This window comes from Jaculus jaculus, chromosome 14, assembly GCF_020740685.1.
Source record: "Jaculus jaculus isolate mJacJac1 chromosome 14, mJacJac1.mat.Y.cur, whole genome shotgun sequence".
NCBI classification, from domain to species: domain Eukaryota; kingdom Metazoa; phylum Chordata; class Mammalia; order Rodentia; family Dipodidae; genus Jaculus; species Jaculus jaculus.
The window spans coordinates 21,459,784-21,487,584 of NC_059115.1; the positions used below are offsets into that span (position 1 = coordinate 21,459,784).

Genomic DNA, 27,801 nt, shown 5'->3' on the forward strand with positions numbered 1-27,801 from the left:
AAATATTTTTTTTTCTTCAAGGTAGGATATCACTCTAGTCCAGGAAGACCTGGAATTCACTATGGAGTCTCAGGGCGGCCTCAAACTCAAGGTGATCCTACCTCTGCCTCCAGAGTGCTGGGATTAAAGATGTGCACTTCCACAACCAGCTCAAATATATTTTTTTAAATTTATTTATTTGACAGAAAGAATCAGAGAGAATGGGCGTGCCAGGGCCTCCAGCCACCGCAAATGAACTCCAGACTTATGCGCCCCCTTGTGCATCTGGCTTACGTGGTTCCTGGGGAATCGAACCTTTGGCTTTGCAGGCAAACACCTTAATCACTAAGCCATCCCTCTAGCCCTCAAATTTTTTATTTTTGTTTATATGTATTTATTTAATTGAGAGTGACAGAAAGAGGCAGATAGCGAAAGAGAGAATGGGCATGCCAGGGCCTCCAGCCATTACATATGAACTCCAGATGTGTGTGCCCCCTTGTGCGTCTGGCAAAAGTGGGTCCTGGGGAATCAAGCCTTGAACCGAGTCGGGGTCTTTAAGGCTTCACAGGTAAGTGCTTAAACATTAAGCCATCTCTCCAGCCCAAATATATTTTTTTAAAGCACACCATGAGGATCTGGGGAGATAGCTTAATAGGTCGAGTGCGTACTGTGCAAGCATGAGGATCACAGTTCAGACTGACAGCACACATGTAAAATGCTGGATGTAGTGAGCATAGCTAATCACAGTTCTGAGACAGGAAATTCCTGGGGTCAATGCTGCCCAGTCTGAATCTCTGAGCTCCAAGTTCAATTAGACTGTCTCAAAGAAAATGGACACTCGCACATCAACCTCTGACTTCTACACACATGCAAAAATTATTTTTTAAAGCCAAGTCAGCGTGGGCTAGAGGGAGACCCTGCCATGGGGAAAAAAAAAAAAAAAGTGGGGCATGGTGGCACACAACTTTAATAACAGCACTCAGTAGTTAAGAGGCAGGAGGATCACCCTGAGTTCTAGGCCACCCTGAGACTACACAGTGAATTCCAGGTCAGCGTGGAGAATCTACCTCAAAATAAATTATCTATATATATAATTGTTGTTTTTTTTGAGGTAGGGTCTCACTTTAGCTCAGGCTGACCTGAAATTCACTGTGTAGTCTCAGGGTGGCCTAACTCACAGTGATCCTTCCGAGTGCTGGGGGGAGCTCTTGAAGAGAAGCACAGCAGTCTCTGTCCCACATGTTAAACAGCTTTGTGACCTAGGAACACACAGTTGGCCTCTGGTATAAAGCATCCCCTGGAAACCATACACCAATGAGGCTGTGTATTGTCGGAGGACAAACTTCTGTCAAGAGCAATGAGGAAGAAACAGGAAATTAATTTTATTTTTAAATGCAAGGAGCCAGAACAAATGAACAAACTACTCTAGGAAGGTGAGCCAAGATGACCAAGACTGGATAGAGCAAACAGTGGGAAAACAACTACACCAGATTTCTTTTCACTCAGGTGCTGCCTCCATCAGATAGCCGTTCTCTGGGGCCAGGTATCCGTCTCCGCCCTCGGACTCCATGTACATGTCTCGGCCTTCGTTGCCTAGCCCTTCCAGCCCATTGTCCTGGCCGCTGCCACCACCACCCCGAGCCTCATCCCTGCTTCGCTCACCACCCCGATCCCCACGCTTGTGCTCGCGATCCCGGTCACGGTCACGATCCCGGCGCCTCTCCCGCTCGCTCCGGTGGCTCCTACGTCGATCCCGGTCACGATCCCGGCCCTTCTCCTCTGGACCATCTGGCCCATCAGGGCCAATCTCCCCAGGGGGCCCATCATCAGGAGGTGCATCACCAGCCTCAGAGGGCTCTGCCATATCTCCACCTCCACCACCACCTCCACCTCCTCCACCACTGCGCATCTCCTCTTTGCGTTCACGCTCACGCCTCGCACGCTCCCGGCTTCTGCTGCTTCGCCGCTTCCGGTCGCGGTCCTTGTCCTTGCTGCGCTCCCTGGAGCGACGTCGCTCGTCCTTGTCTCGACTCCTGGAGCGTCTCCGCCGTTCCCGGGAGCGGGAGCGCCTCCGTTCTCGCTCCTTGTCTCGCTCGCGGCTCCGTTCTCTGCGCTCCCGCTCGCGGTCTCGGTCCCTGTCCCTGTGTGGAAGCGGAGAGGGGCCCGGCCTGCATGAGGTCAGCAGAGTGTTCAGGCATGCATGACTGCCACCCACCCCAAGACACCAGGTGCCCAATCTTACCTCTCATCATAGCGGGAAGTGTCATCTCGGCCAGAATGTCGGATATTAACGTCGGCCCCACCTCTTCGGGTACCACCGAGGCCACCTCCTACAGCAGAGGTACAGTCAAGTCAGTCCGGACTAGGAAAGGAGCAAACACCTCTGGGGGTAGGGGATGCCGTGGGGCACAACCCTGCACCCATCACTTTGGGGTACTCTTGGTTCAGACACAGACCTCCACACTTAAAGCCAGCATCCCTAACAGCTGAAAAACCTTGAGGTCTGTCCCTGCCAGCCACGCTCAACCCTGGAGCCTGTGCTGTAGACCCAGAAACACCAAGGGACCTCTCCCCTTTGGGTTCTAGGGTCTCCATAAGTCCCTCCCCTTCATCCAGTAATTTCACCTACTACACAAACATTTCCCTTGTCTGTGCCTCATACTCGCTCTGGGACTCCTAAGACATCCTTAGGACCTGCCACACAGGCCACAACACTGCTGTCCACTGCATCTTCCCTGGCCAACAGCACTTTTGTAAGCCAGGTGTCATCTGTGAGACCAGGCCCAGATCCCACCAGACCATGATGAGCCACAAAAGCAAGAATACCTGGCTGGGCTTACTGTCACCAGCCTGTGCTCAGTCTAGAAAGGCTATGATGATACAGATCTGATCAACAACCCAGAGGAGTGAATGGCAGCTTCACACTTCAGACAGGGAACCACTTGCCCCTCCTTAGTGAGTTGGCAAGGATGGGGCATGGTGGGAAAGAGCCTTCTACTTTCTCTATACCACCTGCCTGGGGAGAGGAACACACGCAGAGGGAAGAGGCTGTTAACTAGATAGGAACTGGGTCAGGATGGCTGTATCAGGGCTTCCAAATGTCAGACCACAGGCCAGCAATGAGCTATATCATCCATATGACTGGATGCAAATCGCATCTTAACACTGCTTTCCAGACACTATGAATTGAGCTACTTTCCTCCCACATTTGTTTCATGTTTCTGCCATGCCACAGGTCCAAAAGCAATGAAGCCAGACATCCATATTCAACCCTCTGAAACTGTAAGCCAAAATACACATATCTTTCTTTAAAAATAGATGGCCCAATATGACAGCACACACCTCTAATTCTAGCCTCAGGGGAACTGAGGCAGGAGGACTGTTACCTCACGGTAATCCCAGACTTCATAAATCTCAATTAAAAAAAAAAAAAAAAAAAACGGGCAGGAGGGATAGCTTAACGGTTTTGCCTGCAAAGCCGAAGAACCCAGGTTCGATTCCCCAGCACCCATGTTAGTCAGATGCACAAGGTGGTGCTTGCATCTGGAGTTTGTTCACAGTGGCTGGAGGCCCTGGGGCACTCATTCATTCTCTCTTTCCCTCCCTCTTTCTGTCAAATAAATAAATAAAACCTGCCATGTGTAGTGGCACACACCTTTAATTCTAGCACTCAAGAGGCAGAGGTAGGAGGATTGCTGTGAGTTCAAAACCACCCTAAGACTACATGGTGAATTCCAGCTCAGCTTGAGCTAGAGTAAGAGACCCTAACACACACACACACGTGCTCCACTTAGGCCAGGCGTGGTGGCACATGCCTTTAATCCTCACACACTGGAGGCCAGTATGGGCTACAGTGAAACCTTACCTTGGGTGTGGGAGGGAGGTGGGGTGGAGCACACATAAGCTACTACAATGCACTATGTGTAGGAAACAGCTGTGTAGAAGCTGGCATGATGGCCCACACCTTGGATTTCAGCACCCAAAGGCTGAGGTAGGAGGATTACTATGAGTTCAAGGTCAATCTGAGCTACAGAGTAAGTTCCAGATCAGCCTCAGCTAGATGAAGACCCTGCCTCCAAAAACTGGCCTGAAGAGATGGCTTAGAGGTTAAGGGACTTGCCTGCAAAGTCAAAGGGCCCAGGTTCAATTCCCCAGGACCCACATAAGCCAGATGCACAAGGTGGTACATGTGTTTGGAGATCTTAAAAGAAAAAAAATTTTCTAGGGCTGAAGAGGTAGCTTAATGGGTAAGGTACTTGCCAGCAAAGCCAAAGGACCCAGGTTTGATTGCCCTAGTGTGTACATCAGCCCCCACCTCTCCCTCTCATTATCAAATAAATAAATAAAAAGAAAAAATATTTTTTAAAAAGGCCTGGAAAGACTGCTTAGTGGTTAAGCCACTTGCCTGTAAAGCCAAAGGACATACATTGCTCTCCAGATGCAGTATAAGCCAGACACAGAAAGCTGAGGCAAGTGCAAGGTCGCACATGCCCACTAGGTGGATAAGTGTCTGGAGTTTGCTTGCAGAGGCTAAGGCCCTAGCAAGCCAATTCTCTCTCTCTCTCTCACAAACACACACACGAAATAGCTGTGTAAAGCCTCCATTTGGTGATATGCATTTCTGCAGGTCCATGAGTGAACACAGTAGACACCACCAGCAAGTCTAAAACCCAGAGGAAGGTCAGGCAAGTTGGCATACGCCTTTAATCCCAGTACTTGAGAGTTGTGGAGTGCTGTGAGTTCAAGGCCAGCCTGAGACTACATAGTGGATTTCAGGTCAGCCTGGGTGAGACTCCACCTCACAAAACCAAAAATAAATAAATAAGTAAAATAAAATAAAAGCCAGAGGACTATGGAAAGCTAAGATTCCCACAAGTGTCCCATCACAGTAGACAGGAGCAGAGCCTGCAGAGCCCATGCATTCTCTCAGAAGTAGAGAGCAAGGTAAGCACATGCAAATTCAGGTTAAGGGGTTACGGACAAGAATGAATCCTCCCACACAAGCCCAGGGAAGTGCTCAGAGAACTGCCATCAGATATTGTGCCACCCCAGGACCTCCACTACAACCCAGGTCTAATACTGAGCTATCAGATGGGCCCACCCCTCAGCAAGCACACAACATACTGACTGACCCAGGGCAAGGAGACAGAAGGGACAGGTCAGCAGAGTAAAAAGAAGCCATAGGGCATCAGCTCTGGTGGGTCCACTGGCACTAGACATCCAAGATCCTGAATCAATGGGTTTTTCCACTTTAGGAAGTTCAACTGCACTTCAAGATCTAACACAGCACCAACTCTGATAGAGATAGCCAACAACTAGAGACTGGAGGTGTAGTGTGACAGAAGGCCCTCAGGCACAGGCTTCTGCTATTTCACTCCAAACCTGAAGCACCTACTTGATAGGTGATTCATCATCAGGAAGCAAATGAATGAGAACAAGAGCAAAGGGGGAACCTATGAGCCAGTGGTGTCCACAAGCTACACACTATATGTATGCCTTCAACTATATCGGATATCACATGGCTGAGCTTTGTGACCTGAAGTCACTTCTATTGCTTAAGATGAGCAAAATGAGGTGGTTAAGAGCTGCTGCTGTTTAGTGCAGAAGAGTTGTTGAGTGCCTGTGTATAGAGCCACAAAGCTTGAAATGAAGAGGATCAAGCAACAGGTAAGTGATAAAGTGAAAAGCTGAGACAGAAGGCAGAACAAGAACTCCAACACAGAACCAGGTGTCCTAGCAGCCAGGCTGTGCTCACCTAGCCGTCGGGGCCTCCAGCCCTTCACTGTCCGGCCCCTCTCCACATCCACAAGGACCCTCCTGCCGTCAATCTTCTTGCCGTCTGCGTGCTTGTAAGCGGCTGCAACAGATGTGGGAAGGGGAGGGGAAGTCCCCAGAGGATGCCCTAGTCAGGACAGAGCCCAGCGCAGCGCCATCCCTTCCCTTCAGACCTCATCCTCACACACACACAAACACATACCAGGCAACCAACAGCCACACAGCCCTCTCCCAACCTGAGAGGCCTGCTCCATCCAATGCCTGCTTCCTTCCTGACAAGCCCCAGTGGCTACTGGGATGTAAGACATCCACCCCAACCACTACCCCTAATTTCCACAAGATGGAGCAGCCCCCTCCTGCCAGGGTGGTCAAATTGCTGCAAAGAAACTGGAGGTTAGCTTAATGCTGGCCTCTTCTGTGGGGGAGGGCTCCTCCACACCCCAGGCATGCACCCTAGACATCACGCTGGGGCAGGAGGCCCTCCTGGGCCCTTCCACACCCCAGTCCACACGGGTTTCTTTCTGTGTTTTCAGGGGAGGTCAGTGTGAGGAGACAGACATAAGAACAGAAATGAACCAGAAGGGTGGGGAGCTTCAGGAACTGGCAAGAGTGGAGAGGTAGATCTCACGCTCTGGAGGCCTACACAGGCCCCCCAGTGGGCAGCGCAGGGGAGGGGAACGGGACGGGGGACGTGCAGTACTGCTGAAAATCCCTGCCTTACCTGAGCCAACTGACCCTGTCACCACCTAGCCTGCTGGGCCTGCCCAGATCACTGTTGGGTGCAGACCCTGTCTGAGTCCTCAGTGAGGTGAGGAGCACAGGACAGGGAAGGATTGGCACTGCTCCTGGCGGGGCACAGCACAGGGCAGGCCTCCAGCCCAGGCCTGTGATCAGGCAGGACTGTTGGAAGGGCCAAAAGTCCCTGGACCAGTCCCAGCCCTGGCTGGCCTAAAGGACTGTGCTCAGTCAACCACAATACCCTGCCCCAGCCCGCTCCCCCCCAATAACAACCAGAGGAAGAGAAAAAGGTGCCATTTACCGATGCCGGCCTTGCGGGTGTCCAAACCGAGCGGGATGGGGGGGGCTCGGCAACTCCTGGGGGCCTGGCGAGGAGGCGGGCTTCCCGGGGGGGACGGGACACAGGACTGCTTACCTGGCGCCCCCAAGCTTACCTGAGCACGCGCACAGACCCCACACCCACCACCATGGGGTCAGCTAAAGCTACAGGGAAGGGGAATGAGGATCTCAGGAGCCCCAGGAGGGAGTGCCCACATTTGTACCACCTGGAGACAGGTGAAGGAAGGGGCAAGCCCCCACAAAGCCTCACAGAGGAGGAACTGACATGGGAGTATAGGTTGGAAGCCCAGGGCCATCCTGTTCGAACCTAAGAGCAGGCCAAGGACTCAACACCAGTCACCTCACCACTGCCCAATACAGTCACAGTCCACTAGGCACAGGCCCACCCTCAGTAGCAGATCAGACTTTGCCATGTCCAACTCTTACATGCCCTCCCACCAGTAGCAGCTCTGAAGCTGGTGCACAAAGAACACACCCAGGGGTCCAGGAGATGAGATGTGGCCCACGCTCCAGGAGGGGCCATTTGGCCCCTAAACCCAAAGTAGGATGGTATGGAACAAAACTTGAGGACCAGGTCAGTGACGCAGGGGAACTCTATTCAGGAGAAGCCCAACCCAGAGAATAGCAGAAAACTGTGTGGTCTGTCAGTCTAGGTTTCTCTCTCTCTCTCTCTCTTCAGCCTCAGACACAGCAAGTTCTTAAGGACTAGTCTTCAGTGGTCTGTAGCTTGCTCTACCCTCCCACACCCCAGTCCCAATTCCATACACTCCAGGGAGCTCTACCACCTCTGAGGAAGAGCGGCTGGGCACCACAGCTTCCTCCTCAGGAAGTTCCCAACAAGGCAAGACAGGAGGGCACAGTACCCTAAAACTAACAGCCAACGATTCTCCAATGCCACCAAGGTGACTAGCCACAGAAGGTCTAGGGACAAGGAGGGACAGGCTGATGGGCTCCATGTGGAGCCCTAGCCCTAGGGTAGTCCAGTTTCAGGATTCCTGATACCAAGCCCCCAATGTCAGGAGCTGGGTGGAGCCCGATGGGAGACTACTGCCTCCACATCGAGGTCTACCCTTCCCCCTTGGATCGGCAAGGTTATCAGGGAGCATGTAGATGGGGGTGGGAAGGGCAGAGGGCACCCAAATGAGGAAAGGGCTGCAGGTGAGGGGAGGCTAAGGGGCAACCAGGGCAGGAGGGGGCGACTTGCTGTTCCTGAGCTGCCTGGCTAAGCTGGGCTGGTGTGCGGTGCTGTGATCTTACCCATATACAAACCCTTATACCAACCATACACTGAGGTGTTGTAAGGGGAGCGTAAGCATCAGCTGCAAGCCAGCTGCGTGGTGGCTGCAGTGACAATAAGAACAGTCAATTAATACGGCGGCCCCTGGACACGCCGAAGCCCTACCCACCCCCACCCACCCAGCCCTGCCCGTGTGGACGTCGCGCAGCCTCAAAGGGGCTTGAGTTGTGGGGGTGGGCGCCAATCATGCCTACAGCCCACTGCCCGCTGAGAACGGGGTAGGGGTTGGGGCAGGGAGGCGGGGGTCGGGTGGCCCAACCCAGCTCTACTGGGGGTAGGAAAGGGCCAGTTCAAAGGCCAGCCCTCACTCCAACCTGGCCGCCCCCAACTCCAGTGGGGGACTAATGGGGAGAGGCTCCCCGAAATCCGACCCCTCCCCCACCTCCAGCTGGCCCCAGCCCCCACCCAGTGCCCTCCTAGCCCTTGAGGTTCAACGTGTGACACTTACCTCCCTGGGCTCACACACACGTTGTGGGGGATTTGGTTTTTGTTTTTTAAAAAACACGTATATAAAAAAAAAAAGATATATCAGAAACAGAGGGAGGAGAAGAGACATTGCTAATGTCAGGTGTGGCAGGGGAGGGGGACAGACAACGGGAAGGGGCTGGGCAGCAGAGGTGAGAGGGTCATAGGGAAGGCAGAGGCACAGGTACTCACAGTGCATGTCTCGCTCGTGCTCATATTCGATGAAGGCATAGCCTCGGGGCTTTCCAGAACGCTTACTGTATACCATGTGAATCTGCAGGGTGGCAGTAAATAGTCAGTGCCATAGACACAAGACACTCCACCCATAAGAAACTGTGGGCCAGAGGACAAAAGTGATGTTCCGTCCTTCAAGAGTCCCAAGAGACTTACACTCTAATGGCCAGAGCAAAGGACACAGTGGAAAAGAGAGGGTACAGAAGCAGCACTGGGGAGGTTGAGGCAGGAGGTGGAGTAAGAGGGTCTGTCAAGTAGTGCCAAACAACAGAATGAAGTCTCTGGAAATTAGGCTGGAGGAGCCTAGAACACATTTCTGAGCAGAAGGAACATTCTGACAGTAGGGAGTCCTCAGATGAGAGGTGAGGCCACATGGTAGGTAGGCAGACACAGGGGTCAACTCCAGGCCAAGTGTGGCCTGTGAGGATTGAGAAAGGTGCTAGGACAAGGACAAGCACAAAGAGGTGCACATACAGAGTTGGAGTAATAGGGAGATAGGTATATGCAAAGCCAACAAGCCCACAGCACTGCAGGAAGGCCTCTGAAGGAACAGAGGGATGGGGGAGGGGAAACAAGAGCAAATCTTAAAGGCCTTAGAAAGCTGTGCTGCAGTTCCTGGACCCTGTCCCCATATGCTAGAAGCCTGTAGGAGGCTGTGAGCAGACAAGCTCTAGATGGGACAATTGGGACAAAGGGTCCAGGATGAAGCATGGTACACTTCTGGGACAAGAAAGCATTTAGCAGGCCCTCAAGGGACTGCTGGTACTTCTATCACATCACCAAAACCCAGTGGTCCACTCCATGTGATGGGGATGATGGTCCTGAGCTCACTCACATAGAACTTGAACCAAATTAACCCAGTCACCAAATCCCACTGAGGTTCGAAACTGACAAGTGGATCGGGCCAAGGTTCCATCAGAGGCCTGCAACAGTAGGGATCATCTCTTAATCTCCCAAAACCCAAAGGCCAGTATGGCCCATTAAATGCCTGGCTATGGGCTTCATAGCTCATGTCCCTCACAAAGCCCATAGCCTCACTGTGTCCCACAGAAGAGAAAATAAGGTATAGAGTGGATGAGTGTTTTAAGGTAAATAAAGAAACCTCAATGCTTTGCTCTACAACTTGTCTTTTCATTACTCCCTCAGGTCTCACTGTTATCTAAGTTGGCCTAGACCTCACCACATCCCTCCATTTACTTCACCACACCAAGCTAGCTTTTTTTTTTTTTTTTGGGGGGGGGAGGGTTTTAAGGTAGGGTTTCACTCTAGTCCAGGCTAACCTGGAATTTGCTATGTAGTCTCAGGGTAGCCTTGAACTCACAGCAATCTTCCTACCTCTGCCTCCCAAGGGCTGGGATTAAAGGCATGTGCCACCACACCCAGCTTTTTATTTTTATATTTTTTAATGTAAGGCCACAGGGTCTGTCACAAATACCAAATTCTGGGGCTAGGGAGATAGATAGGTGGTTAAAGGCACTTGCCTGCAAAGCCAGCTGGCTTGGGTTCAATCCCCAGCCACACTTGTAAAGCTAGATAGGCGATCATTTGCAGTCACAAAAGACCATGGTAAAGACTGAAAAAAAAAAAAAAAAAAAAAGAGAGAGAGAGAGAGAGAGAGACAGACAGACAGACAGACCCTGGTGTACCTATACATTAACATAGTGTGTGTGTATTTAACAAAGCTTGCTGTTAATCAGGCAAGGTATCACACTTGCCTTTAGTCCCAGTACTCAGCACTTGGGAGGCTGAGGTAGAAAGATCACTGTGAGTTTGATGGCAGTCTAAGGCTACAGAGTGAGTTCCACAGCATGGGCTAGAGTGAGACCCTACCAATACAAAAAAGAAGTCATGGCTAGAGATGGCTCAGTTGTTAAAGGTGCATGACTGCAAAACCTGATAGCTCAGGTTCAATTCTCCAGTACCCAGGTAAGGACAGATACACAAAGTAGTGCATACATCTTAAGTTTAAAAGACTAAAAAAGAAGCCAGGCATGGGGGCACACACCTTCAATCCCAGCATACAAGGCAGAGGTAGGAGAACTGCTGTAAGTTCAAAGCCAACCTGAGACTACAGAGTGAATTCTAGGTCAGCCTGGGCTAGAGAGACCCTACTTTGAAAAGTAAATAAATAAAAATAATGAATAAAAAATTTAGGGGACTGGAGATGGCTTCACAGTTAAGGTGCTTGCCTGCAAAACCTAAAGATCCAGGTTCCATCCCCCAGGTTGCACATAAGCTGGGTGCACAAGGTGGTACCACAAGCCTGGAGTTTATTTGGCACACCCATATTCTCTCCCTCCCTCTAACAAATAAATAAAAATAAAAACTTAAAAAATTTCAGCCAGACATGGTGGAGCATGCCTTTAATCCCAGCACTCTGGAGGCAGAGAAGCAGGAAGACTGCTGAGAGTTCAAAGGCACCCTGAGACTATATAGAGAATTCCAGGCCAGCCTAAGCTAGAGTGAGACCCTACCTCAAACAAACACACACACAAAAAACCTCAGGTTGCTGGGTGTAGTGGCACATGCCTTTAATCCCAGCACTTGGAAGAGGCAGGAGGATTGCCATTAGTTCAAGGCCATTCTGAGACTACAAAGTTAATTCCAGGTCAGCCTGGGCTAAAGTGAGATACTACCACAAAGGAAAAAATAGAAAATCAGGCTGGAGAGATGACTCAATGAGTGCGTTAAAGCACTTGCCTGCAAAGCCTAACAACACGGGTTCAATTCCCCAGGACTCATGTAAAGCCAAATGCACTTCAGTGCATGCATCTGAAGTTCATTTGCAGCAGCTATAGGTCCTGGCAACCCACTCTCTCTTCTTGCAAATAAATAAAAACATTTTTAAGCCAGGCATGGTGGAAAACACCTTTAATCATAGCACTTGGGAGGCCAAGGTAGGAGGATCCTTGAGGCCACCCTGAAATGACAGAGTGAATTCCAGATCATCCTGACCAAAGTTAACCCTACCTCAAAAAAACAAAACAGATTGAGATGGGGAGGTAATATGATGGACAATGGAATTTCAAAGGGCAAAGTGTCATGGGGGAGGGAGGGAATTACCATGGGATTTTTTTTTTTATAATCATGGAAAATGTTAATAAAAAAAAATTAAAAAAAAAAAACACCTTCTTTAAAAAACAATAAAATCTGGGCTGGAGAGATGGCTTAGCAGTTAAGGTGTTTGCTGGCAAAGCCTAAGGATCCATGTTCAGCTCTCCAGGTCCCACGTAAGCCAGAGGCAGAAAGTGATGCATGTACACAAGGTCACACACACATCTGGAGTTTGACTAAGTGACTGGATACCCTGGCATGTCAATTCTCTCCCTCACCCCCCCTCCTTCCCTCCCTCACATAAAAAAATAAAGGCAAGGGCTGGAGAGAGGGCTTAGTGGTTAAGGCATTTGCCTGCAAAGCTAAAGGACCTCGGTTCGATTCCCTAGGTCCCACAGAAACCAGGTGCACAAGGTGGCACATGCATGTGGAGTTCGTTTACAGTGGCTGGAGGCCCTGGCACACCCATTCTACTCATTCTCGCTCTCACTGTGTCTGCCTCTTTCTCTCTCGTGTTCTCTCAAATAAATAAAAATAAAGGTCAGTCTGTTGGGCTTGCCTCAAAAAAAAAAAAAAAAAAAAAAAAAAAAGATGTTTCTAAAGGGGCAGAAATGGCACTGTGGTTAAAAATGCTTGTTTGTAAAGCATAGTGGCCCAGGTTTGATTCCCCATTACCCAACCACATAAAGCCAGATGCAGAATGGTGCACGCCTCAGGAGTTCATTGCAGTGGCTAAAGGCCCTGGTGCACCATTCTCTCTCTCTCTCTCTCCTTGCAAATAAGTAAGTATTTTGGGCTGCAGAGATGTCTTACCAGGTTAAGGCATTTGTCTATTAAGCCTATAGACACAGGTTCAATTCCCCAGTCCCCACGTAAAGCCAGATGCACATGGTGGCACATGTGTCTGAAGTTCATCTGCAGTAGCTACAGGCCCTGGCACACCCATTCTTTCTCTCATAAACAAAGAAATAGCCAGGCATTGTGGCACATGCCTTTAATCCCAGCATTTGGGAGGCACAGATAGAGGATCAAGAGTTCAAGGCCACCCTGAGACTACATAGTGAATAATGAATTCCCAATCAGGTTGGGATAGAGTACCCAACCTCAAAAAACAAAGAACATAAATAAAATAACAATAAAAAAGGGAGCCAGGAATGGGGGTACATTCCTTTAATCTCAGCACTCAGGAGGCAGAGTTATTCAAGGCCATCCTGAGATTACGTAGTGAATTCCAGGTCAGCCGGAGCCTAGAGTGAGACCCTACCTCAAAAAACCAAAAATAAATAAATAAATAAAAAGGGGGCTAAGCTGGATGCAGTTGCACACACCTTTGAAACAGATATAGGAAGATCATGGTTGAGTTCAAGGCCACCCTAACACTACATAGGTCAGCCTGGGCTAGAGTAGAAACCTTACCTCGAAAAACCAATAAACAAGCAAACATGTATGTATGTATGTATATATGGCTAGAGATGGTGTAGTAGTTAATGCGCTTGCCTGCAAAGCCTAAGGATCTAGGCTTGATTCCATAGTATCCATGTGATGCCAGTTGCACAAGGTGGAGCATGCAGCATTTGGATTTTATTAGCAGTGGCTGAAGGCCCTGGTGCACCCATTGACCCCCTCCTCCCACTTTCTCTCAAGTATTTTTTGAAATTCTTGGCTGGGGAAATGGCTCAGTGGTTAAGGTGTTTGCCTGCGAAGCCTAAGGATCCCAGTTTGACTCCCCAAGACCCATGTAAGACAGATGCACAAGGGGATACATGCTTTTTTTTGCAGTTTGTTTGCAGTGGCTGGAGGCCTGGCGCACCCATTTTTTCTTTCCCTTTGCCTCTTCCTCTCTTTCAAATAAATAAATATTTTTAAAAATATATGTTTTTAAAACTCTTTAAAAAAGAGCTGGGCATGGTGGTACACGCCTTTAATCCCAGCACTAGGGAGGCAGAGGTAGAAGGATCACCATGAGATCAAGGCCACCCTGAGACTACAGTGAATTCCAGGTCAGGCTGGGCTGGAGTGAGACCCTACCTCGAAAAACTAAAACCAAAAAAAAAGGGGGGAGCACTGGAGAGATGGCTTAGCAGTCAAGACGTTTGTCACATAAGCCAGATGCACAAGAGGGCGCATGCATCTGGCAGGAGGCCCTGGCGCACCCATTCTCTCTCTCTCAAATAAATAAATAAAATTAAAATTAAAAAAAAAATTCTTAAGAAAGAGAAAGGCATTTTGACCAAGGGGCACTTAAAAGACTTCCTTCTGAAAACCATGGTGACTCCCTTCTAACTTGTGCCAGGACATCATCAAATAAATCCTGAGGCCAACAATGTATGTACAGCCCCTACAGGCACCCAATGTCTCTAGAGTACCAACCTTTGGCCCTGGCTACACCCAGGACAAATTTAAAAGGTACTATGGAAGGCTATTATACAAAAATAGGAAATATTTGTCACTATCAAGGTTAAAGGTTGTGTATATATTCCTGATAACTCTGCTAATAGCTCTTCTGATTTACAAGCCATATAGAAACAGATTCAGGCCATGTCAAACACTACTGTACCATTCGATGAACAGTTCTGGGAGAAAATATCTCCCAGCTCATGTTCAGAAAGTCCTGAAACAATCAAATTCCATCTACCTGGGTTCCCTCGAAAACCCAGCTGGGCATGGTAGCGCACACCTTTAATCCTAGTACTCAGGAGGCAGAGGCAGGAAGATTGCTGTGAATTCGAGGCCACCCTGAGACTACATAGTGAATTCCAGGTCAGTCTGTGCTAGAGTGAAACCCTACCTTGAAAATCAAAAAAAAAAAAAAAAAAAAAAAAAAAAAAAAGAAAACCCTAGGGAAAACCCTAACGATGACCAGTTTGCTGTGTGCCCACTTCCTTATTAACTTCTTACTTTTATTCTTTCTCCCTAACATTTTCTTCCAAGACTATCTTCCTACTCCATCAATACACTTTAGAGATCCATTAGAATAGTTCCCCTCTCTGAGACTCTCTGCCACATTTCTGCCTCCCCCTTCAGCTAGAACTAGTTTAAGATCTGAACTATCATCCCCTTTCCTCTAACAGCAGTTAAGAATGACTTCTCATGGGGGTGGGAGAATGAGAGGGAATACAGTTAGTGTGACTGAACCCCTGAAAGTCAAAAGGCAGGAAAGCCTGCACTTGCCAGAAATCAAGATGATCTGACTTCTTATCTCTTGCCTAGTTCCCTATACCTGCTTTTCCACAACCAGGACCCCTCCTGGGAGGGAGGTCTTTCATGGAACTTAAACATTGTGGCTGGTCAAGTTCAACCCCTAGAACTTAGTGTCAGGGCTAGCCTCTTCCTGAGACAGCCCCTAGCCCTAACCAACCAGCTGTCCCTCTGGTTCACCTGGGCTGGAAGACAGCCCACCACTATAAGGTTATAAACATCTTTGCAAGGGGAGGGCAGGTTCTCTGACCATTTGGGAACTTCCAGCTGGGCTGAGCTGAGTGCAGAGTCCCCTAGCACTTACTCTTATCAAGGGCTTCTTTATCGCCTCCTGCTCCCCATATATAGCAGGAGCTTTTGGAACTTTTGTCTTTTTTCCATGGTTTACCCAGGCTCTCTAGGAACGTGGGTGTCTTTCCTTGGATCTGTACTTTCCTCAGTAAATACAATAATTTAATAAACAGAGAGAGAAGTAAAAAGCACCTGGGTGTGGTGGTGTACACCTTTAATCCCAGTATTCAGGGGGAAGATGTACAAGTATCACCATAACTTCAGCCTGGATCTACAGAGTGAGTTCCAGGTCAGCCTGGGCTAGAGTGAAAAGAGGAGGTCATGCTATCCCAGACTGAAAAGTAGGAGGAGTGCCACAAGTTCCAGGTCAGCCTGAGCTAAAGTGACATCCTGCTTTGGTGGTGGTGGTGGGGGGGACAAAAATAAAATGAATGACGGTCTGGTGTGGTAGCACATTTAATTCCAGCACTAGGGAGGTGGAGGCAAGAGGATCAGGAATTTAAAGGCTAGCCTGGGCTACATAAGATACTGTTTAAAAACAGTAACAAAAAAAAAAAAAAAAAAACAGTAACAGGGCTGAAGAAATGGCTTAAGGTGCTTGCCTGCAAAGCTAAAGGACTCAGGTTTGATTCCCCAGTATCTGCGTAAAGTCAGATGCACAAGGTGGCACATGTGTCTGGAGTTTGTCTGCAGTAGCTAGAGGTACTGGTGTGTTCATTCTGTCTACCTCTTTCTCTCTCTCTCAGATAAATTATTAAAAACAGTAACAACCAAAAATTAAACAATAAACAAAAACAAAACAAAACAAAAAAACTTAATAAGCCTGCCAGGCTGTGTAACAATAAAACTTTACTTGTATTAAGTATGTAATCTGTCTACTTGTTAAACCCACAGGAATTGTTATTTCTGGTTGCTTCTGTTACTCAAGCTACTGGAAAAGGCATAAACTAAGGTCCCAAAGATATGGGCCATTTTGGGGCTAGAAGCTGTGTTCTCCCTCCCTTCAGGCTACAGCGCTCTCTTCTCCATGCACCCAAATCCAACCCCCGCCCCGGGCCCAATCCACTTACTCTTTTAATGGGTCCATACACCTCAAACTCCCTCCGAAGTTTGGACTCTGTTGTGTCATAGTTCTACAGGAGACAGAGCAGCAGTTAAATGTGAGCAAGAACCACTCTTAAGTCCCCGGTACAGCCCAGGAGTAGCCTATTGTCCTGTCAAGATACAGGTTCTCAGCAGCTTGTGGTTTCCAGGACAGGAAGATGGGAGACTCACCACTCGGGCCACGAAGAGGGTCTTGAAGGCATCACCCTGAGCATTGGGATCATTGTGAGGGTCCCCTGTACAGGAGAAGAGAAGCTGTAAGTAGACAGTGCCCATAGCCTCGGGTGGTAGATACAGCCAAGCAAACATGAGAGGAAGACACACCCGAGGCAAGCCCTGGCCTAGAGGAAATGCTGGTGACCTAGCAAGCTTGGGCACACCCTCCCTGAACTCAAGTTTCTCTGAAGAATGGTGGCCCTTTTCAGAGTGGCTGACAGGATGTCAATCCAGGCTGCTGAGGTGATGATGACTTCAAATTGATAAGATGGTAAGCCTAAGTACCACTTTAGAACTACATATTCTCACCAGCCAGCTACTTCAGTACTGGGGCCTCTAGAGGGGAAAGCAGCCTTAACTGCCTCCCTCTCTCATGCAGGTAACACTGCCACCCACTGGACACAGACCTCAACAACAGCCCAGGGGAAAACCAGAGACTGGGCAATGCTGTGTCTGAAAAGTTAGTAAAGTTGCCTGCTGGTGGTCTTGGGTTTGATTCCTCAGGTAAAGCCAGATGCACAAAGTGGTGAGTGCATCTGGAGTTTGTTTGCAGTGGCAAGAGGCTCTGGTGTTCCCAACACTCACTTTCTCTCTGCTTGTAAATAAACATTATTTTTAGTAATTTATTGAGCACATACTAAGGCCCAGACACAGGACTAGATTTGAGATAAAATTTTCACTATTTTGGAAGTAGAAGAAAAATAATAAAACACAGGCATACATTAGGGGAGGTGTTCAAGAGCAAAAGGACGTGCAATGGCCTTACAAACCTAGCTGTCCTCATGGCCCAGATTTTCTCACTACTAGTCTTCCTGGAAAGAGGATTTGTCTGCTCTAAGGCAGGTCTATGGCCTGAGCCATATTTCTGGCAAGAGTACATAGCAAAAAGCATCAGGTCAACGAGAACTTAAGGAGTTTCTTGAAAATGAGCACACTGTGCCCAAATTTAAGGGAGTAACTATCTTAAAACTACCCTGTCCGAGTGGTGCCACCCTTCCTTATCCCTGAGCTGGGCTTTCTGTACCCATCTAACCATAACAGCTTGCTGAATCACTTAGCCAATATGCAACTAGTACTGCAGTTCTGGAACCAATTGAGACCAAAGACATTCTCTCTAACAGGGATTCATATTACTGGGCGGAACAGTCAAGGTAAATAGAAACCACAGAGTCATAACATAAGAAAGATAGGAAGAGTGGATTTTAAGTTGGAAAAGCCTCACTTATAGAGCATGACTTAAGATGCCAAAGGTATCAGGATGACAATGGGCAGTGTAGCTCCCAACACCACGTATAGTGGTATAACAGGTATTATATGGCCAACACTGCCTGAAGAGAGCTTCCTGAAAGGCCACTAAGTACCCAGTACACACAAAAGGGGAAACACCTCAAACACACAGTGCCTATAGTTCTTGCTTACCCTAGGGGCCTGTGAGTAATGGTCAAAGTCTGTGCCACTAAGATAACAGTACTCCAGTATTTGAAGAATACATTACCTGACAGATGATGGCAATGAAGTAGCAGACAGCACCCACCAGTCATGGCATACAAATGGGCATGGCCACCTGAGCATCAAACTGCACCCTGCTGTGCTGGCAACCCTATGCCCCAAAAGAAGCCAGTCTAGAATAGGGCCCCAAAGGCTGGCAGACCAGACTGGGCTTTTAAACAGTTGAAATGACACTTCACAACTTTCCTTGATGGGTGTGGTGGTACATGCCCTTAATCCCAGCATTTTGAAGGCTGAGGTAGAAGAATCACCATAAATTCAAGGCCAGCCTGGGCTACAGAGTAAGGTGCAGGTCAGCCTGGGCTAGAGTAAGACCCTGCTTCAAAAACACAAGAACAAAACAAAATACAACTCCTTTGTCAGCTATTTTACCCTTGACAAGCTTTTATTTTTATATCCTACAAATAGAAGTAACTGGGCTAGAAAGAAGGTTAAGTGGTTAAAGGTTCTTGCTTGCAAAGCCTGACAGCCCAGGTTCAATTCCCATGAAGCCAGAGGTACAAAGTGGCAGATAGATTTGGAGTTTGTTTGCACTAGCAAGAGGCCCTCATGAGCTCATTCACTGTCATTCTTTCTCGCAAATAAAGATATATATTTAAAAAAACAAACAGAGGAGTAATGACCCTACTGTGCCTGGAAGCCTTAAGTCAGTAACATAAAGAAAAATAATAAATAAATAAATAAATAAAAGACATTTAATGTTTGAGCTGGGAGCATATTTCCTTAAATGAAGCCTGTCAACTGTGACAAGGCACAGCAAGCCATGTAGTTAGTGAGCAAGGGAGTCTTGCCCAGGCACACAAAGATGACTTCACTTGAGCCATCATCTTTTAGCTCTATTGTGAAGGTCCAAGAATTGTACAAGTAAAGAGTACAATGATGTGGTTCCATAGTGTAGTGGTTATCACGTCTGCTTTACACGCAGAAGGTCCTGGGTTCGAGCCTCAGTGGGACCATGCGCGCATGTTTATAGCCGGGTGTGGTGGCGCACGCCTTTAATCCCAGCACTCGGGAGGCAGAGGTAGGAGGATCGCCGAGAGTTCAAGGCCACCCTGAGAATACATAGTGAATTCCAGGTCAGCCTGAGCTAGAGTGAGACCCTCCCTTAGAAAATCAAAAACAATGGGGTGGGGAGATGGCTTAACGGTAAAGGAACTTGCCTACAAAGCCAAAGGACATAGGTTCGATTCCCCAGGACCCACATAAGCCAGATGCACAAGGAGGCACATGCATCTGGAGTTCGTTTGCAGTGGCTGGAGGCCCTGGCATGGCCATTCTCTCTCTATACCTCTCGCTCTCTGCTTCTGTTTCTCTTTATTCTCTCAAATAAATAAATAAAAATATTTTAAAAAAGAAAAGAAAATCAAAACAAAACAAAACAAAGAGTACAATGAACTCCCTGAACCTGCTTCAGTAGTAACTAGTCTGATTCATCTTTACTTTTTCCCATCCATGCTCCAGTTTTTTTTTTTTTTTCAATCAAATCACAAATCTCACTATTTTGGTCTGATAAAGACTTTTAAGAAAGATCACCATGAATTTGAGGCCAAATTTCAGGTCAGCCTGGGCTAGAGTGAGAACCTATCTCAAGAAGAAAAAAAATCATACCGGATAGTGGTAGCACAAGCCTTTAATCCCAAAACTTGGGCTAGAGGGAAACACTACCCCAAAAACCAAAAAACAGGGCTTAGTGATTAAGTGCTTGTCTGTGAAGGCTAAGGACCCTGGTTCAAGGCTCAATTCCCCAGTACCCACGTAAGCCAGATGCACAGTGGCTGGAGGACCTGGCGCGCCCATTCTCTCTCTGCCTCTTTGTCTGTTGCTCTCAAATAAACAAAGTAAAAGAAATTAAAAACAAAAAACCCTAACAGTTCACAGTGTCATTATTAATCAGATTAATTTCATAACTTCATCCAGCTCCCCACATTTAAATTCCTCTACTAGAACTGTTTCAAAATGGAACTTTTTGTGGGGAGATTCCTCAGTGGTTAAAGGTGCTTACTTCCAAAATGGTCCTTGTATAGTTAAGCCCATGCAAACTGGAACCCACCATGTTCTAACTGTCATTTAAGGGAAAGGACTGTGCTTTATGCTGAGGGCAGGTGCAGCTATCAGCAGAGATCAGCACCGGTCTTCACAAAGTCCCTCAGAAGACTTGAACCTTGGGCTTGGGAAGACAAAAGAAATGGTCCAAGTCAGGAGCACCACATGGAGAAAAGTGTCAGGTTTTTGAGAGTAATGAGGGCAAGTCTTGGCAGTGAGTAGGAGAAAAGTTTTAAAAGGTGTTAAATAATTTGTCTCTGAAGTACCTTTGAAAAAGGACATCCAACCAGGAATGGTGAGTCCTGGGAATTAGGTGTGGCTCTTAGGCCACCTGCACTAATTGCCCTAAAGAGATTCTCCCAGTCTCAGGATTAAGATTCAGAGGGAAGTGATTCACTGAGAGGTGGGGGAGACAAATCACATTTCTCACCAGTCTTCACTCCTAATCGAGGGCCACAGCAGGCTCACATCTGATGCTCTGTGAGCCTGGCTACCAGACTCTGCTCAAACCCTGCATTCCTGGAGGGTGGAGCATCTCTAGCCTGAGCACTGACTGACCATACTCCACTGCTTCAGCTTGGGAGATGTGGTGGGGCTGTGAGAGCTGCTTTGATGCCTTGCCCTCAAGAAAGGGCAGGGGAAGAAGTCTTGTCAACCCTTGTCTGGTGCTCTCAGGCTTAACAGCCTAAACCTAATGCTATGCTTGGTAAGTGGAGACTGAGCACTGGATAGGTGAATAAACCCCAATTTCTCCAAAACAGGCCCCGAGAAGAGCAGGGTTCCAAGAGTGACCTATAATGATGAACAGAAGAGGGCTGGAGGGAGAAGAGCTAGGAAGAAGAAAAGTCTTACACATTTTCAGCTCTGTCTCCACTTCCTGCTGTCGCCGCTCAATCTTTTCTCGCCTCTGTCAAGAGAAAGGGGAGGTGAAATGAGTACAGTAACAAATGTCTTGATGGTAATGACCCCATAGAAAAACTGGTTAAAAAAGACACAGAGTTAAAAGGTAAAAACCTACCTTCCTCTCCATACGCTCCTCCCGTGTTTCTGCTCGGGTTGGAGGAGGGGCATCTCTTGGGTCCTGGGAACAAGAAAAGAGGTGAGGGGGAGGAAGGGTTGGTAAAATAGCAAGAAACACCTACCAAGGAAATAAGATTCTCGGTTCCCACAAATACACGCACAAGCAAGTGGAGCCAAGAATAGCAGATCAGGCGTGCTTAACAAACCAGTACTCACATCAAACTGTTGCTGGTCTGTGGCAAATTAGAAACTTCAACAGCGATTAGACCAAGTAACTTTACACATACTAGCTATTAAGAAAAGTTTTGAGGGCTGAAGTGATGGCTTAGTGGTCAGGGCACATGCCTGTTTAAGCCTAAGGACACAGGTTCGATTCCCCAGTACCCACATAAGACAGACGTACAAGGTGACATATGTGTCTGAATTTCATTTACAGTGGCTGGAGCCCTGCTGTGCCCATTCTCTCTCTCAAATAAATAAAAGAAAAAAAAAGTTTTGGGTCTGGTGTGGTGGCTCACATCCTTTAATCAAAGCATTCAGGAGGCAGAAGTAGGACATCACTCAGAGGTAGGAGGATCACTGTGAGTTCAAGGCCACACTGAGACAACATAGTAAATTCCAGGTCAGCCTGGCTGGGCTAGATCAAGACCCTACCTCAAAAAACCAGGGCTGGAAATATGGCTTAGATGGTAAGGTGCTTGCCTTCAAAGCCTAAGGACCCAGATTCCCTTTCGCTCTCTGTCCAATAAATGAATGAATAAAATATTAAGTACCTGGCCCCCAAAGAAAAGAAAAAGGTTTGGAACTGGAAATGGCTCAGTGGGTATAAAGAAGCTTGCTTGCAAAGCTTGATAGCCTGTGTTCAACCCATGTAAAGCTAGATGCCAAAGGGGTGCATGCACCTTGAATTCATTTACAATGGCTAAAAATTTTTTTTGTTTGTTTTTTGTTTTTCCAGGTAGAGTCTTGCTCTAGCTGAGGTTGACCTGAAATTCACTATGTAGTCTCAGGGTGGCCTCAAACTCACAGTAATCCTCCAACCTCTGCCTAACAAGTGCCAGGATTGAAGATGTGCACTACCACACCTGGCTAAACAAAATTTTTTTTTAGCTATTTTATTTATTTAAGAGAAAGGGGCATGGTGGCACACGCCTTTAATCCCAGCACTGGTAAGGCAGAGGTAGTAGTATTGCTGTGAGTTCTGGACCACCCTGAGATTACGTAGTGAATTTCAGGCAGCACTCAGTCAGGGAACCCTCTCAGTTCTGATCAAAGTTTAGAGAACCAAGGGCTAGAAGGTGGCATGGCAGCAAAGCTAAAGGAATGGGACCAGTCTGAAACAACAGCAGATAGATCAGGTCTCCAAGGCAAAGCTAAAGGAATGGGACCAGTCTGAAACAACAGCAGATAGATCAGGTCTCCAAGGCAGACAGGTGGACACCAATCTGAGTTCATAGGTCTTAAAGGTCTCATTGGCCTCTCATTAAATAGTAACTGGCACAATAACTGCATCACAGAGTATCAATGGCCAGTAGTCATTAAATTTATTTCATTGGCCAATAACATTTCCCAAGTGCAAGCTCATAAATCCAACTACAGATCCACCTTTCTGTTACCTACTCAGTTCTGCTCTGAAACTGACTCCCTTCACCTCACTCCAGCTGCCTTCCCTACCCAATACTAAAATATTCTTCGTAAGACTTATGCCTGTGTTCCAGGCATTTCTCAGGTATACTCAAATAAATAAATACACATCTGTATTTATTTGAGAGGAGAGGAGGCAGAAACACACACACACAGGGCAGGGGAGGGGAGAATGGGTGCACCAGGGCCTCCAGCCACTGCAAACAAACTCCAGAACTAGACACATGCACCCCCTCAGCATATGGCTTTATGTAGGTACTGGAGAATCGGAACTGGGTCCTCAGGCTTCACACGCAAGTGCCTTATCCGCTAAGCCAATCTCTCCAACCCTCCATAGTTGAATTTAAAAGGAGAAATTTTATTACAGAGTGAAAGCAAGTTTACAGAAAAAACACACTGCTGGAGAGATGGCTTAGCGGTTAAGCGCTTGCCTGTGAAGCCTAAGGACCCCGGTTCGAGGCTCAACTACCCAGGTCCCACATTAGCCAGATGCACAAGGGGGCGCTACACATCTGGAGTTCGTTTGCAGTGGCTGGAGGCCCTGGCGCGCCCATTCTCTCTCTCTGTTTGCCTCTTTCTCTCTCTGTCTGTTGCTCTCAAATAAATAAACAAACAATAAAAAAATTAAAAAAAAAAAAGAAAAAGAAAAAACACACTGTAAAGGGGAAGCAAACTTGTGGGGGTGTGCACACCTTTAATCCAAGCACTGGGGAGGCAGAGTTAGGAGGATTGCCATGAGTTAGAGACCACCCTGAGAATACAGAGTGAATTCCAGGCCAGCTGTGCTAAGTTGAGACCCTAACAAGAAAAAAAGAAAAAAGAAAAAAAAAAGGGCTGGAGCCAGGGGTGGTGCCGCATGCCTATAATTCCAGCACTTGGGAGGCAGAAGTAGGAGGATCACTGTGAGTTTGGGGCCATCCTGAGATTACACAGTGAATTCCAGGTCAGCCTGGACTAGAATAAGACCCTACTTTGAAAAACAAAAAAATAAAAATTAAAACATAGGAAAAATAGGGCTGGAGAGATGGCTTAGCAGTTACACTTGCCTGCAAAGCCAAAGGACCCAGATTTGATTCCCAGTATCCATGTACGCCAGATGTACAAGGTGGTGCATGCATCTAAAGTTTGTTTGCAGTGGCTAGAGGCCGTGCAAGCTCATTCTCTCTTTCAAATAAATACAAATATTTAAAAGACAGAACATTTATTTTTGGGTTTTATCGAGGTAGGGTCTTACTCTAATCCCTGCTGAGCTGGAATTCACTATGTAGACCCAGGCTGGCCTCTAACTCAAGGCAACCTTCCTAACTTGGCCTCCCCAGTGCTGGGATTAAAGGCAGTCAAAACTATGCCTGGCTAATTATTAGAGACAAAAAATGAGTATTGGCACGCAGGGCTTTGCCAATGTAAATGAACTCCAGGTCCAAGTGCTTCTCTGTGTGTCTGGCTTTAAGTGGGTACTGGGGATTCAAACCTGGGTTAGCAAGTTTTGAAATCAAGTGCCTTAACCATTAAGTCATCTCCCTAGGCCATGAGAAAAAATTTTAAAAAATATTTTGTTTACTTATTTGCAAGTGCACACAGAGGGAGGATAAGGAGGGATAAAGCATCTACTTTATCTCTCCAGGACCCATGAGAAATTTTTATTTTTAAAATATTATTTATTTATTTATTTATTTAAGAGAGATATACAGAAATAGGCAGGTAGAGAGAAAGAGAATGGGCATACCAGGCCCTCCAACCACTACAAATGAAATCCAGATGTGTGCAGCCCCTTCTGCATCTGGCTTACGTGGGTTCTGGGGAGTAAAACCTGGGTCTCTTGACTTTGCAGGCAAGCGCCTTAACCCCTAAGACATCTCTCCAGCCCCCACAAGAATTTTTTTTGTTTATTTTTATTTATTTGAAAGCGACAGAGAGAGAGAAAAAAGAGGCAGATAGAGAGAGAGACAGAATGGGCATGCCAGGGCCTCTGGCCACTGCAAACAAACTGCAGACGCATGCACCCCCTTGTGCATCTGGCTAACGTGGGTCTTGGAGAATCGAGCCTCAAACCAGGGTCCTTAGGCTTCACAGGCAAGTGCTTAACCGCTAAGCCATCTCTCCAGCCCCCACGAGAAATTTTTGAATGAAACAGTTGAGATCACAGAGACCAAGTGGTTTTTCTTGTGCAGCTAGCCAATATAGAGATGAACTCCCAAGCTCGCAGCCTCAAGCACTGCAGTGCACAATGCTCCCTGTGAATACCATCTTCCCTCCCACCCCCCACTCCACCCCTGCCCAGATGGGGCTCACTCTAGCCCAGGCTGACCTGGAACTCCTCCTAACTTTGCCTAAGGAGTGCTAGGATTAAAGGTGTGCACCACTATGCCAGACTCAAATACCATCCTCTCAATGGTACAAAAACAATCATCAGTTAACAAAAGCTGACATTTACGGAATGCTTGTGTCAAACCTCTAGCATAAATTTTGTAATGCAGTTCTGTTAATATTATGAGCATATTACTGCTACCTTGCTAAAAGACAAAAAAATAAAAGAATTAAAGGGACACACTTGCTAGCTGTGGCGTCATACACCTATAATCCTACTACTTAACGTGGAAAGAGGAGAAACAAGAAACAAAACACAGGTCTGGGGAGATACTTTAGTAGTTAAGGCACTTGCCTGCAAAGCCTAAGGTCCCAGCTTCAACTCCCGAGTACCCACATAGGCCAGATGCACATGCGTCTGGAGTTTACAGTGGCAAGAAGCCCTGGTGCACCCATACTCACTGTCTCTTTCTCCATCTCAAATAAATAAAACTAAATCTTAAAAAAGTGCTAGAGATGGCAAACCAGTTGAAAACGCTTGCAAAGCTTGACCACCAGAGTTTGATTTGCCATTTCCCACATAAAGCCAGACGCATGAAGTGGCGCATGTGTCTGGAGTTCATTTGCAGTGGCAAGAAGCTCTGGTGAGCCCATACACAACCAGTCCAAAAAAAAAAAAATGTGTGTGTATGTATGAATATGTATATGTATAAAAGAATGTCAGGTCACCTGCTTAGCTAGAAATGATTAGAAGCTTAACTTCCCAGTCCAGTTCCCTAGCACCTGATATCCTAGCAAGCTCGGTGAACTCACCTCAAATTCTCGAATATATGGTGCAATGCCACAGTAGGGTTGGTTGTGATGTTTTTCATGTGGCAGCTTCTCCAAGGGTGGCAGGTACGGGATGGGGTCTCGTGGGGCAAAGAGGGCCAGGAGGTTGGGCGGCAGGAACTGGGTCATCTTGCCAAGCCTGAGGACAGCAGGACAGCCTTAGGTTATGCTGCATTAATCAACACAAAGGGACCCCTACAGACCTTGCAATGAAGAAAGAAAAGAAAAAGGGTTGTGCAAGGACAGAGTGCCAAACTGCTGCTACCAGGTGTGTGTGTTGGGGGTGAGGGAGGAATCTACATGAGAAAGCAAGATCTTGGCGGGAGCAGGGAAACAGACCAGGAAAAGGTCTCTGAGGAATGAAGGTGGTCACAGGGGTCTGAGTCAGGAGATGTGCAGCTCAGTGTATCAAAAGAAGCCGGGCAGGGCGGGAGTGGACCAGAGACCCTGAGGTGGCTGCTGATTCCGACCGTGGAGATTATGGGGCTGGGGTCTCAGGGAACTCAAGCCAGGCGTCAGAAGGGGCCAATCACCGAAACCAGGGGTTTGTGGGTAATACAGGTCTGGGCGGGTAGGGGAGAAGGGAATTATGGGTAAGGGTCCATCCAAGACGCCACAGAAAAGCCCCGAAGGAAACAAGGCAACATACAACGCAAAGACCTATGGGTAGGGAACGGCGGGAGAGAGCGCCCACAGCACTGGGCAAAGGGTACAGAGAAGTGCTGACTGAGGAGAGGCGGGAAGGGGGCCTGGGCTGCGGGGGAAGGGTTCAGGGAGCATCGCAAGGGCTTGTGGGTATCAGCGGAGAATCCCACCGAAGAACCCCTCAATCACACTCACCCGCCGCGCGGAGCCCGCCTCGGCCTGACGTTATTCTCAGGCCTCGCGGCGGCCGCTCACCGAAGGAAACTCCCTCTCCGGCTTCCACTCCGATGGCGTCCGCGTCAATGCACCTCCTTCAACCGCGCGGAGCGCACGAACCAGGCCGCTCCTCACAAACCCGCGCGGCTTCAGCTCGCGACGAGAACTGGGATGGATCTCGATGCAAATCCCTCCGCCGTTCACACAGCGCAAGCGCCAGGCCACTCAACTGGAACGCACACGCTCTGCCCAGGCCAGGTCTATGGCACTACGCATGCGCCCCACCACTCACGAGCTAACGTTTTCCACCACCTAGCTTGCTTCCTTTAACTGTCGACCTCCGCTAGACTCTCCGAAGCTCCTCCCCTTCTCATACGTTCCAGAAATGTGCGCATGCGCAAATTAGTCACTGGTATACTCTTCCGCCAGCCGTCAAATAGTCCCTACTTGAATAGAGTCATTACGTTTCTAAATTTATTTTCTGGATAACTTCTACATCGAGCTCCTTATGTGCACGAGGGCACACTGAACGTACAGAATTAAGTCTTTTCCTTGTTTGGAGGTCACATCGTTACAATAAAGGTGTTTGGGCTTTTTTGTTTTTGAGGGTTTTAACAAATATTTTGTTATAGTGGTGTCTCACTGTGTAGGTAGGATGATTTTGCATCCGACAGGAATTTTTTTTGTTTGTTTTGTTTTTCGAGGTAGGGTTTCACTCTATCCCTGGCTGACCTGGAATGCACTGTGTAGTCTAAGAGTGTCCTCGAACTCACGGCGATCCTTCTACCTCTGCGTCCCTAGTGCTGGGATTAAAGGCGTGTGCCACCACGTCCGGTTTTGACAGGAATTTTTTGGTTGTTGATTTTAGTTTTTTCGAGGTAGGGTGTCACTCTAGT

General features: G+C 47.8%; 1 protein-coding gene and 1 non-coding gene across 3 annotated transcripts; one reads left to right on the forward strand and one right to left on the reverse strand.

The window, feature by feature from the left end:
- Window positions 1-1,337: 1,337 nt before the first annotated feature.
- Window positions 1,338-27,108, reverse strand: Snrnp70 (small nuclear ribonucleoprotein U1 subunit 70). 2 transcript variants are annotated; one of them, XM_045133666.1, is made up of 10 exons: window positions 26,885-27,108; window positions 26,027-26,183; window positions 21,261-21,323; window positions 21,095-21,149; window positions 16,646-16,710; window positions 16,441-16,503; window positions 8,786-8,867; window positions 5,735-5,836; window positions 2,222-2,309; window positions 1,338-2,147 (listed from the first exon to the last, which is right to left on the reverse strand). In XM_045133666.1, exons 2-10 carry the CDS (start codon window positions 26,171-26,173, stop codon window positions 1,478-1,480), a joined length of 1,335 nt encoding a protein of 444 aa, XP_044989601.1. In that variant the 5' UTR covers window positions 26,174-26,183; window positions 26,885-27,108; the 3' UTR covers window positions 1,338-1,477. The 2 variants fall into 2 exon arrangements, with proteins under 2 accessions (XP_044989601.1, XP_044989602.1); XM_045133667.1 differs by lacking the exon at window positions 26,885-27,108 and adding an exon at window positions 26,384-26,532.
- On the forward strand, window positions 19,083-19,155 carry Trnav-uac. Its single transcript has one exon. It is a non-coding gene; the product is annotated as a tRNA-Val (tRNA).
- Window positions 27,109-27,801: the final 693 nt, after the last annotated feature.